General features: G+C 36.3%; 1 protein-coding gene across 4 annotated transcripts in view; it reads right to left on the bottom strand.

Annotated features, from left to right (window-relative positions):
- Positions 1-13,646, bottom strand: part of ANO10 (anoctamin 10) — a 102,041-nt gene that overhangs the window by 79,195 nt on the left and 9,200 nt on the right. For all 4 annotated transcript variants that reach the window (XM_015853937.3, XM_015853936.3, XM_085538295.1 and 1 more), the window contains exons 7-11: positions 13,337-13,392; positions 12,322-12,396; positions 11,015-11,197; positions 6,898-7,089; positions 5,061-5,189 (exon numbers count right to left, since the gene is read on the bottom strand). In XM_015853937.3, the coding sequence (XP_015709423.2) occupies positions 5,061-5,189; positions 6,898-7,089; positions 11,015-11,197; positions 12,322-12,396; positions 13,337-13,392 (635 nt within the window). The remainder of the gene's footprint in view (positions 1-5,060; positions 5,190-6,897; positions 7,090-11,014; positions 11,198-12,321; positions 12,397-13,336; positions 13,393-13,646) is intronic.

Genomic DNA, 13,646 nt, shown 5'->3' on the forward strand with positions numbered 1-13,646 from the left:
CATTTCAAAAAGCAACTGCACTATTTAAGAATAAATAGATGTTAGTATGTGTTTTCATTTCTATAATACCAGCATGCTAGGAAATACAACCAGCATCTACAAACTTACATAGGCCTAAGAATTTACTTTCATTTATTTTGCCATTAATTGGAAAAAAAAAACCAACAGACTCCAATCCAACAATAACAACAAAAGCCACGTGAGATGGCAATAAAAAGAACTGTGATATAGTTTGATTTTGGAACTAAAAACATGTTGCGTTAATGTGCAGCCTACAAAATTGTGTTGTGTTTCTTTTATTTCATTGATATGGTTGCAGGAATTTGGTTCAGCAGTAAGCATTTTATAGAGTTTTAAAGGGACAAATCTGTAAATCCTTCTTCCTTGTGAAGCCGAACCTTTCACTGAGGTGAGAAAAAAATCTGAGGAGCAATCTGTTCCCCTGTTAAAAGAATATTAACATATCTAAAATATCTGACATCTACAGTCTCAAACTAAACCTACAGTGCCAACAACCTCTTGAAAAGTACAGTTTATAGAAAGCACACAGAAATTTGAGTTCATTTTTAGCCATCAAATGTTGCCAATTAAACTGAAGGATCACTATACTATGTTTTTATACCACAGTAACCTTCAGAAACTTCCCCCTGTTGTTTTTAACCAGTGCTAAACTCTGCATCTCCCAATTCTTTCTCACATGGCTTCAGCTTGAAATTCAAACATCAAAAAGCTATTTTTACGGTTCAGAATTGCAAATCTATGAATAAACCAACTTTCAGTGGCTTATCTACAAGTCCAATATAAAATACAAAACTCAAGTGAACATTTTGTAAACTATTAAAAATGAAAGCATATTTTCTTTTTTTAAAGCAGACTTTTAGATTTGATTTCCTATGCATATTAAGCTGTTCGCTGCTGAGGAATTCTCAAATGGAAACAGTAAGTTAATTGAAATCACCAGTGGCTGAGATTAACCTTTTTTAACATGCAGAATTGGTAACAACGCAGGATTATTTTACGTATGTATACGTCAATGAACCAAATAATTTAATGATTTATATAAAGTACATTTTTCCATTAGTCTTTCTACATGTTCCTATTTTCATCACAATAGCAGGCGCAGATGGGTGCTGGCTATAATATCTGTGTTACTAGAATAAAACGCTGGATGAGTAAGCTTACTAAGTACTTTCCTAAAAAAGATCTGCAAAGCTATCGGTAAGTTTTATATCTTATCATTAAACATTTCAGGAAAAGAACTGCACATATAGCTTTCCAATTAATATTTATTCATCAGAGATAATCACTTTTTCTACAGTTAACTTCTTTACATCAAATCAAACTGTCAGTCAGAAATTAATTTAATCCACACATCAAATACTTAGTAGTAAATAGCATTTATATTTGTACCTGAAAACTGACAAACTACTCAAGCTGCAAATGAAGTAGCAGTATTCCAACTTGACACTATAAATGAAACACCCTCAAGCAGTACACACGCATGCAAGTATGCATTACCAGTATGAAAAGGCTACGCTGCCACAGGAAAGCAGAAGCAGACAGATAAGCAAATATCTGAACACCATTGCTGAAAAGTTTCAGCAGTAAGAAAGCCAAGTGTTGTCCATGTGTCTCCAAAACTGATCATTAATTTTCTCTGATTAAAGAGCAAATGCACCGAGGACAAAGAAAGAACACCCACTGCAACTTATAGAAAGTTACAAGGAGATAAGCACAAACAAAGCCACTGAAAAATATTTCATCCAGTACATTTTCCTAATAAAATAAAATTAAATAAATAAATAACTTTAAACATCAGCTATCAAAGAATTACAAGGGTTAGAAGGGACCCAAAGAGGTCATCAAGTCCAACCTCCCTGCAAAGGCAAGTACCCTGCAGTAAGTCACACAGGCCGGCATCCAGAAAAGGTCTTCAATATTCCCACAGAAGGAGACTCTGTGAAACCAAACTGCTATGGCCCAAATGTTTATTAAGCCATTGTTGCTACAAATATCCCAGCCCTACCCTTACACTATGGTCCTCATTTTTATCTACACCAGAAATAATTACATTCTTCCTAAAACCATATTCATAAACTATACGATCAGATTTTATATTACAGCTATCAAAATAGCCCTGTGTTACTCTTCAGCATTTCCAAACTTATCCACAAATGCCTTTGTGTGATGTAGAACATCCTGACTGCATTCACTTCAGCATAAAAGTTCACCATTTGAGTGCTGGATGCAAAATGAATAACTTTTGGAGTTTAGGATTCATTGGTATAAATTTTTACAGAGACTCCTATCGGTGGATGACTTAAAACAAAAACAAAAACACAACCACTCTACTACTAAGTGTTGGACATGTAACTGATTTCTGGAACTCAGCTTTCAGAGTAGAAACTGAAAGCAGTTTCATTAGCATTCTTCTTTCTAATTTAGACTCCCATACACTTTAAGTAGTTATCAAGAATAAAGCTCTGTGACATTAATTTTCGAAGAACGAAAGAAACAAAAGTGCTGCTAAATTAGGTTATATCTTGTTTTAACTTTGCTTCTTACTTTGCGCAGGAGGTTCACAAAGAAAATACCTATGGTAGAGCGTGAAGAACTAAACCAACTATGGGACTTAACTCTTTTAGAAGAATGATAATAAGGGCCTACTGTTTTCCACTTTCATAGCATGTACCTACTTCTTTGTTTGAAAACTACACTTGCTTCACTCACTTAGCATCCATTCATAAGCAAAAGAGGGGAGTTTCATGATTCTGCTCCAGGTTCAAACTATGTTGCCATGGAAGCAGATGTTGGACTGATAAAAATAGGTCAACTGTTCAAAAAGCAAAATCGCTGTTTTAATACTTCAACATTATTAAATGTTATTCTTTTAATGCTTAGTATTGTTTACTATCAACTGTATACTGATTTATCGTATTTAATTAGCACTTGCTTTGGTGATATAACATGTATGCTCATAAAATGTAGGCAACAGTAGATTCAGCATTGTTAATGGAAAATTATTTTGCACAAACCTGCAAGTGCTTGGCATAGAATGCTTATAAAAGTATCAAACATTCTTCTTCACATCTCTACTAAGCGATGTCAAATCCTGCCAGGTAAACACATTTTCATTTGAAAGAGATTAGTATCATCATTAGCAAATACCAGCATTTTTAGGAAAAAAATAAAATTCAGGTCACTGTTACCACCTATGCTTTGCTTGGTAAGAATGATACTTCCTCTGTTTAGCTTTGCATCAAACCAGGTATAAATATTCAACTGGAGTCTCAATGACTTAAACCCGACAAAAACATTTAATGACAGCTAAGATTTAAGTAGGTTACCCCATCCACTGAACACGTGAAAGCACACATAGCCTACAAAAGTAAGTTTCTTGTATTCCTTAACATCTTCACACTGCCTGCCAAACCGTTGTCAACACAGCCCAGATACACCGTAAAATTCTCACCTCCATCTGCAGCAAGCACCAGAAAATAAAATAACTCTATCATTCTTCAGCACAAAATCTCTAGTAGGTGATCTAAAAAGCTCTTCTGTTGACAACCTGGCACATGCAACAGAATTTTTTCCTACCCTGACAGTGCTGTGATTAAAAAGCACCAGGTTTGTATTAGAGACTTTGTGTAATGTATTCTGTATCTGCATTGTTTTTACAAGTAATATGCACAACTATCATTAATAAATACAGCAAACGTGTGTGTGAATAGTGTCAGTAATGTGAGATTTGTGTTCCTCTCGTAGGTTAGCTATCTTCCTCTAGATGAAACAAGATTTACAGGAGAGACTCTGCGGTGCTGCAGTTCCACAGATTTAATCCAGCAGAAACCTACAGCGCTGCTATAAAGGGCAATACTGCCTTCCGTACAGCACTGTTTCTGCCCTTCTCCCTTTCACCAGTGAACTGGATCAGACAGCTTCTGTCAAATCAGCTCCCTGATCTGATTCATCATGCACCAGATAAAAGAAAATGCCAGTGCAACAGATAAAACAGGTTCCCAGGTAGAGAAGGCAAAAATATACCCATCTCCCTAAGCTACCAAAAATCATGCTGTTGCTGAAACTGATTGCAGTCCCACAGCATCTAGTCATTCTCCCTTCCTTCCTCTTGAAATCAGTGTTTTTACTTGAAAAACCTTCAACGAACTACAGTTAAAAATTATTACTGTAACTGAGAACACATCCATCTATACAATAGGAGCTGCCTTCAACAGAAGGAAAAACTATCCTTGTTGGAGTCATTTTTGTAATTTAACATATAGATATAGATATTCAGAATGTCTTTCACTTCGGAGAACTGTTCCAAATGTCACCCTGTACCTTGCGCTACAAAACTTCTCCACGTTGTTTCTTCATATAAAAGAACATTTTTGTCATTTCTCCTTTCAGGATTATCTTTTCAGACTTCCTTCCTTTCATTTATTCCTTTATTTGCTTTATTCTCCTTTCCATATGATTTATAGATAATGTGTTTGAGATGCACTGTTTAAATGAAATTCCAAGAGCTACCTAAATAAAGCACAGGAATTGCACAATGGTACATGATCATACACAAAAATGCTGATATTCTTCTATAGCCTATCAAGGAACAGAGTCCTGCTCACAGACATTTTACATTTCTTGCAAGAAATTTCCAACAGGAAGATACATAAGGACAATGATCTACAATCTCTTAAGATATTAAATGGCCAGCCATTTGCCTGAAAAGAAACTCGAGAATTTACTATATAGAATTAGGAAAACATAAAATTCAAATGGTTTTACAATCACTAGTACTTAGTCCTAATACATACTTGTTTCAGACAAGTCATTATTGGAAACATTCATAAAGATGAAGAATGTACTGCAAAAGTATAGCAACAACATTCCAAGAAAGCACAGAAAATAAAGCAAGGTTTAAACACTTATTTGGCAGAGCAAGCTTTCAAATCCTTTTAAAATAAGCAGATTTTCATCTACTTACTGGTATGGTTTCCACTGTTCTTCACATTGTTTCCTACTAAAACACGTATCTGAACACTACTTGAAGTCAGACTTACCTCTACCAAAGCCACAGTCAGAACAAGGTCCATTTTTGAGTCTGGGAAAAGGGCATTCACTTGTGGAGACATTCCAATCAGTATGCAGTTAGTAACTACTGAGATTACACTCATAGTTTCAAAAGCCAACTGAAAGAAGACACAAACACATTCACCGTTACGACCATTATCTCTGGTTTACCAGTCCCCAAATTGCTCTATAAAATTTCTCCCTCCCTCTCTATGAAATCCTCAGAGGAGTCATTACTTCTTTTTTTCCTCTCCATCTTTTGACTTCTACAACGTAGACTAGTTTGGCAAGTCATCTACACTATGTCAACCATAAAAGCAGGCAACAACACAACCACAACAAGGTTTGTAATACCACAAAGCAAGCTGGCAACCCTGATTTTTTCCGTAATTTAAAGTATCTGTGTATGTATGTGTATTTAAAGAGCAGAAACATCCTAGATGGAGCTAATATCATATCACCTCCTGAAAGAATTCAGAATGATCCATTGGGAAAATAAATAAATAAATAACACGGTCAGGAAAGCAGTCTTAACCTTGGTATCTTCACGACTCAATCTGAACACACAAAAGACTGCACATCGTTCTACAGTTGTACTCTTGAGCACATATTTTTTTCTAAACAAAAGAAAAAAAGGCAAAAAGCAGAGGAACTAACTGTCCCAGCACTCTGGTTTGTTTTGTTCTTATGTTAAGGAATCAGAAAATGCAGGGATAGTTCAGAACCCTTCTAAAATAGCAATCAGTTTTTCAAGCTGAAAGTAGTTGAATTTGTTGAAAGATTGATTTACATTTAAACATATGCAAGTCTGGGAAGCACTTGTGTATCAAGTTCCCACAAAATGCCTGAAAATACAGTACAACAATTGCTTTTGCAATACAGTGATTACTCATTCCAAGGTCCTCTCTTGAATATGAAAAGCTGATATGGAAATGTAGCAATTATCACAATGAATTAGCAGAAGTAACTTTCTCCTTGGCAGTAAGCTGTTGATTCAGCTCCTGTGATATAATAATCTCAGTGTTTCTTTAACAGAAATATTTCAGCCAGTGCTCTAATTTCCCATGTAGAATAGATTGCTAAAATAAAATTAAGCAAACTACTATTTTATTCTGTCCTCTGTCTTCACCATGTATCAACAGAAAGCTTAAACTAGAACACAGATCATCTCCTAGACCTTTCCTCCAGCTTACTTCACATTGCTGCTACAGAAAACTTACATCTTTGGATGACTGACTATCCTTCCTTCTTACCATAAAAACCTCTGAGGTAACAACTGAGGTGAGAAAATCCCTAATCAACTTTTTCTAGTGTGAAACTCTTTAAGTAGATTACACTATAGGAAAGAACAGCCTCTACATACAGATCTAAGCTATTTTGTTAGCTTGAGTACCAGTAACCACAAGAGCACTCAGCCAAGCATGACTCAGGATTCAAAGTATTTACCTATCCTTCAGTTTTCTGAAACTATGTGACATGAGTTCCATGCTTCTGAGATGGCTTCAGATGTTACCAATTTCAGAATACTTTTGCTCTAAATTACTAGGCAGTACCTGGCAGCTTTGCTTTGTCAGTATTGCAACAGAATCACAACATATAGGCATAAAAGGACTAATGAAAGGATTTATTTCTATTCAAAGGCAACTGAAAATTACACATGGTTGAAAACCTCACAAAATGTGCTACAGTGGGATGGGATAGTATCATATGACACTGAACATGACAAAATACCTACCAGAAGTTGAAAGCAGCTAATGATGAAACACACAGCTTAAATCTGGTAAAAAGTCATTTATAATAAATGATTAAAAAAGAAACAAAGATTACCTGCCAAACGCCAATATTGGCTGTGGGTTCTGCAAATGGACGCTTGTAAACTCTGCACATTTTTAAGGCATCAGAATATATCTCTGTGACGTTGTTTAACACTGCAAAGACAGCAGCCAGTGGATAAACACACGAGAAAAGACTGACGTAGCCAAACTGTAAAAACAACTCCAAGTAATCATCAAATGTACCCTGGAAAATAGAGGAAGAAGAAAAAAAAAGAGCAACTTTTACCCACAAAAAATACATGAAGATGTGCAATTAACAATACAGCTATAAAGATGGTTCCTCATGTCAAATCATATGTGTGAGAATGAACAGCAGTAGAAAAAAAGACATTCTCTCTAGTAATTTTTACAATACTAAACTATTCAAAACTTCTTAATATGGGGAGGCCAAGGCTTTTCCTTTTGCCTAATGCACTTTCTGTAATGTTCACTTATTGCATGAAGTATACACAGTAATTGTATAAAAACTCACCTTAAGTGCCTGGCTATCCTATTGAAACAGCTACTGAACAAACAGTGTAGGACAAGAAAGCAGCATCATTCATGTAAACTGGCAGAACATCCTCCTCTTATAAACACAATGCTCTTATAAACACGCCTAGTACTTCAGACTGTCCAGGAAAGATCTAACCAGAAACATAGGTTTTAAACAGGCAATCCTTTACTAATACTTCTGCACATCTATTTCAAATGAGTTAAGTCACAATTCATTGCCTACTCGGAGGCTAAAATGACTAAATGTGGTACAGGCTTCTGAAAGGAACTATTAATGCAAACAAAAAACCTCATTCTGGCAAATCCACAATGCATCTATCTCCTTATTTTTGAATGAAGAATTTGGGTACTTAAATGCTGATTAAGTATTCACATGTAGGTCTTTATGCATATTTACATACTAATTTTGCTGTATTAATAATAGTTTTCTATGATTGCAGCAATTATTCATGAAAATGAAGAATAAACCAATAATTTCTAAAGAAAAGGATTGATTTTGTTCAGTGTGTTCTCCAAACAAAGGGTGATTAAATATCATAAACTACTTAAACTAAGATACAGCTATTTTGTATTCATCCAGACCCACACATTTTCTTCTCTCTCAAAATGAAATAAACAAAGCGACAAAATTATCAATAAAGACTTGGCAGTAACTGAGATTAGTACAGGAAATATAACATTAGTTTAAGTTCCACGCACCACAGACATGATTTTCTAACCTTTCTGCTGATGACAGTTAAGTGAACCTATAGTGCCTACTGCTCTTGCTCTGGCAAACAGGCAGTAGAAGCCAACCAGCTCAGAAATCAACACATGCCATTCATTAGCTACATTCCTCATTAGAGCTTATTTTCACATCTCACATATGACCCGGCCTGCTCTGCAGGTGAGACCCTAAGGAGCTGTGTAATGTTTAAAATCACTGAGATTCTTTTCCACAGATATTTCCTGTATGAGCTCTGCATTTTAGCAAGGTCTTCATTCGGGACATTCATGCAGCATCACTCATTGGAGTGGCAGTCACACATTTGTCCCTGCTATCAGTTACATGTTTCAAGCAATGAGCAGTGAGTCCCTTTATAATTCCACCCCCCACCTCCACCCCCTTCTCCCCCCCCATTAACTGCACAGCATTTCCACTTCTTTCTTCTCATTTTCCTGCTCAGTACCTACTGACTTATCAGCACAGCAGAGTCTGAAAATAAAACAGGCATTTACTTTTCTCCTACTTAATTTATGACACTTTAAGAAGGAAAAATCTGACAGGATGTTAGCTGTGCTGTTATCATTATTATCAACCTCCTGTTGCCGTAGCCACAGGAGCAATACAATCTATGGCATCAAGGAAACAGAATCAACAAAGTAACTCAGAATTCAAAATGAACTAGGAGAGACAGGAGGGTGAAATGAAGACTACAAGTTGAAGCTTTTATGCCTTAAATCAGGTGAAGGGCTGGAGGAACACAAAAAGGGGGTAAGGGGACAGGACAAGGAGGGCACAGATAGAAATTAGAATATTAAAGAGTAAGTGAAGAAAGGAAAAGGAAAGAAAAGATCTTGAAACACAGAATTCTGTCAACACTCCTGCTGAACTCCTCAGTTACTAAAGATAGTCAAATGCTTCCCCCTTGTGACAGATGTAATTTTAGTAATTCTCTTTTCTGCTGACAGGCCAACACTTAGAAACAAGTGGTCTGGTACTGCATACTCATAAATATAGCACAATCAAAATATTTACACTGAAATTAAAATCTAAGGCATTGAATACACTGTATATTGAACTGAAACTGAGGCAAGAAGTGGGCAACTCAAAGGCAAAGTCATAACCCCACAACTGACCTATTGTTTCCCCTTGCAAAATTATTCAAGGTATGACCACACAACAGGTGCAGATACATCCGATCTGCAAGAAGCACTGGCCAGCAGGATTCAGACATCACACTGGCTTAGTATATGCCAGCTCAGAATCAGAAGGCAGCTCAGCTCTAGGAGGCAGAGCTTATTTGGTTAGGCAAGTCAATGCCTGCTGCCAATTCATAGCCCTTGGACCTGTGCTGGCACACTTTTGGGCTCCTCGCTGGACTGTGCTAATCTACCAGTTCAGACACTAAATTCGGGATTTCTGCTGTGCTCTCCATTGTAAGACAGTCATGCTCTCTGTCAATCCTCCTCCCCAAGTATAAAGTGAGAAATACCATCACTTCCAGTGGAATGTTTGTACAGTTATTCAGCTGCAAAGGTAGTATTTGACTCAGGCAAAAATACTCCCTCTTAGGCTATAGTTTAATTGACAGTTTAAACCAGTACCAGTGCAACAACAGAAACAGAAGCACCTCCTCCTCTCACCTTTTCTCCATGCCACACTACTCGTCCTTGTACCTTGGAAACTGGAGGCATGTTACACTCATCCCCTCTTCTGAGATAATACTAATTTAGGCAGCTCCTTATGCAGCCATTTCTTTCCCACCCCTTTGTACTGACATAACTGGGCTTATGCACTGTATCAGATTCAGTGCACCATAAAGCAGCACAGACTGAAAATAAGCTGCTGGGCCAAGCAGTTAGAAACACTTAGGTTGAACAGGCTATTGTGCTCATCAACTTAACTCTTACAGTAGTTTTATGTTGTCTTTGTGAACAATGACTGCCTAGTCCAGCACAGGAGATGGCCAGCAACAAAGCTGGGATTAGGAAAAGAGAAATGTGGAAGATAGCAAGTATAGCTGGGGCTATTCCAGGACTGCAGCATTTGTTGCGCCAGTGGAAACACTTTTGGGACCAAGCAAAAACAGGTGTAAACAGGCTCCAAAGAACAAGAAATCCCTACTGATTGTTAAACAGAGATAGAGAAATAGAGAAGCAGAAATGGCTGACAGAAAGAATGACAAACAAAATTTGACATACATAAGAAAACAGGAGGTACCCAAGTCTTTCAGTAGAAGAAATACGCAGTTACATCACTGCTGCTTGGCTGTTTTTTGTGGTTTTTTTGTTGTCTGTTTTTTGTGTTTTTTTAAAAAAATTTTATTTTTTATTTTTGTAGCCCTTGTAGCCCTTACTACTAGGGCTAAAAATAATTCAGAAGACAACAAACAGTGGAAAAAGATGACTGCTCCAATCACAATGAAGGATCTTTGCTATGGACATAGTAACCCATCTGTTGGTGTTTGGGTACATAATAAAGAGTACATAATAAATTCAGTAAGTAGTAAGAATTATATGTTCCACCACATAAGAATAAAATCTAGGCACCAGGGTTTCCCTTGCAAGATATAATTTGGGCGCTAGTAATCTACAGGTGTAGCTTATCCCCCAATGAATTGACAAAAATCATCTACTGTTTCAAAAGCAACAACTGCTATCACATTCTATAATGAGAAACAAGCAATTCCTTCTTCTGTTCTGCTCTTTGTTTCTGAAAAGAACATTATGACTATTGCCAAGAGGTCAAACTATACTTACCACTCATTCAGAATTCCTTCTGAAATAAAATAGCTATTTCTACTCTAACGTTCTACATTGCATTTAACAACAATTCACCTGAAACCGCTTTTTAGCAGCATACAATCTAACAAACTATATATCCAAATAATATGTGAGTATATTCAACATACAAAATAGGTGCACATTTCTTTTTCCAAGTTGATTTGTTCAACCAGTGACAAGTCCATATCTGTTTTTGGAGAATGAATGTGTTTCTTCATCTTCTTCACATGTCTCTTCTGGAGCCAGTAAGGAAGCAGGGATTCCGCGAACTGATTGAGGATCTGTGAAGTTATCAGCAAAGTGGCCAAGCTCTAAAGAAAAATAATAGTTATTACTAGACCTGCAATAAATCTGGTTGTTTCCAATTTTGTGCATTCCATTAACACTGCTAGTTTTTATACTACAACAAATGCAGCTGGCATAATAAAACTAACAATAGCAAGTGAGAAGTATAGCTGCTCTAGTTCCCATTCTTTGTAATGCATTGAAAATAACTAAATAGGTCTTTAGATAATTAACTATTCAGTGGATCTTCATGTGTCATGAAACCAGTACAGAAAGTCCAATGATAGCTAAACAGTTAATAATACATCATTGATCACTAACAGAGCTAAACAATGGACTTTAAAAGAATATGAACTAAGTTTCTTCAGTCAAGGGAATAATTACTTTTACTTAGTTTTCATGCATTTGAGTTCAAGCAGTATTAAGAACAGAAAGCTGATGTAAAATACCAATGACAAATTATCGTTGTTTCTATTTATTTTCAGTTTCTCACTGTAGTAATAAACTTAATAATGCTCCTATCCTCAGGAGCCTCTCAATAAGAACATTATAGAGAAAAACACTTTCTAATATAAAGGAAAAGAAGGGGAAATGAAAATTCTCCAGCCTAGTCATTGTGAGGGAGTAATCAATTTCTTTTCGTCATCGGCAAGGAGAAAAATGATTGTTCTATATTACCATGTTATCATTCTGCAACTGTGCAAGATGAACTGAAATATGGAGCTGTATTCATAAGGAAATTGTTACTTGTGGTTCACTTCACGTCAGGATTCAAGCGTTAAGCCTCCACGAATCCAACCTGGTCCAGCCGGGGCCCATTTAACTACATGTTCACACCAATATGGTGAATAGCTAAATGGCATTTTATTGTGCGTGTTAGCGGTTTAAATAAGCCGCTATCTACTTCGTCTACACCCCTTCTACATATGCATAACCCCTTCTACATATGCATAACTGAGCAGAGGAGGGCCTATCATGTTACATCCCGAGTGTTCGTGCACGCCTAATACAACAGGAAATATAAACTTGACAACTACAATACACACATGTACACATTTAGAAAAACAACTGAAAAAAAAAATCAGTGCTATTTCAAGCAATCCTTCATTTTCCTAGCTGCAACAATGTTTTTAATGTTTGAGCAACTCACCTGTCTCAGAAGTTTCATATCAAACAACACAAAGGCAATGTAGAAGAGAGATGCAAAACAATTCAAGAAGTTGAACTGCAAATAAAAATATCTGTTGTTACTATGCAAGCTGAAATTCATGGCCTGAGAACCATCAAACAGTTACTCTGGTTCCACACATACAAACCGCCCATTAAATTAAATTTCTTTATCACTTTTAAAACTACATCAGAAAAAGTAATCCTGATCCTATTGATCCTACTCAGATTTTCATTAAACTACCTTAATGCCTTCCCAAAGCACAAGATACAATGTTGGAACACATCTCTTTAGATACGTATTACTGTTCTTCAATTTATGTCAGCTTTACGTTTCATCAGTTCAAGAGGTTTTATGACCAAGAAAAATATTCCCTACTGCTAAAATGAGAAATAAGTCACAATATTGTACCTGAAAAATCATAATCAGGCGCTGCAGTAGAACTTTTCTCAAGATTTACAGTACAGTCTCTTAGAATCAATACAGGCACCAAATCCTCTCCTATGCAGTTTATGGTATATACGTATGCAAACAAAAGCAACTTATTCAGAGGCCCAAGGTAAATATATGAATGCATACTATAAGTTGTATGCAAGCAGAGCAATGGACAAGTATACCCAGTCTCCCCCTGATTAGTTGGCTGAGCGTTAGTGTAAATGCAAGTTAACATACAAACTTCTTAAAATACAGTATACCATGAAATGTTACAAAAACCAAAAGGAATCATTCCCAGTTGAAGCCGGGGCCGCATCAATTAAAAAATAAATAAATAAATCCTTACATATCCAGAATCCTAATGAAAGAACAATCAATTCAAAAACAACAATAAACCTGTGCAATATAAAACAAGGTATCTATACAGCTTAGGAGTTACTACAGCCACAACAGTAATCTTGTTTAATCACATTATTTGGCACTGAACAAAATTGAAAGTCAAGACAGGAATGCTACGAAAATACTAATAAAGTTTTCTTTACTCCTCATACTACCTACTTACCACTAAAACCTTCAGAACTAAGTGATTCTGATATGAAGACTCCAGCCTGTGATTTTCTAAAATAACAATAAAATTACTCATTAGTAAACAGCAGAAGCACATACAACGTACTAAACACTGTTATACAAAACATAAACAGTTTTTCCACCTAGAAATCATTTCAGTAGTAGTGTATGAGGAATAGTTCCTCCAATAATTTATAGCAAAAACAATTTATACTCTACCATCATTTCTTCAGTAGCAGCAATGGCAATGCACTGACCCTGCAATTTCCCTGGCTGCCAGCCCCATACCCAGATTTTTTCTTCTG

The sequence above is a fragment of the Coturnix japonica genome, chromosome 2, assembly GCF_054131305.1.
Source record: "Coturnix japonica strain WE chromosome 2, WE-NBRP24, whole genome shotgun sequence".
NCBI lineage: Eukaryota > Metazoa > Chordata > Aves > Galliformes > Phasianidae > Coturnix > Coturnix japonica.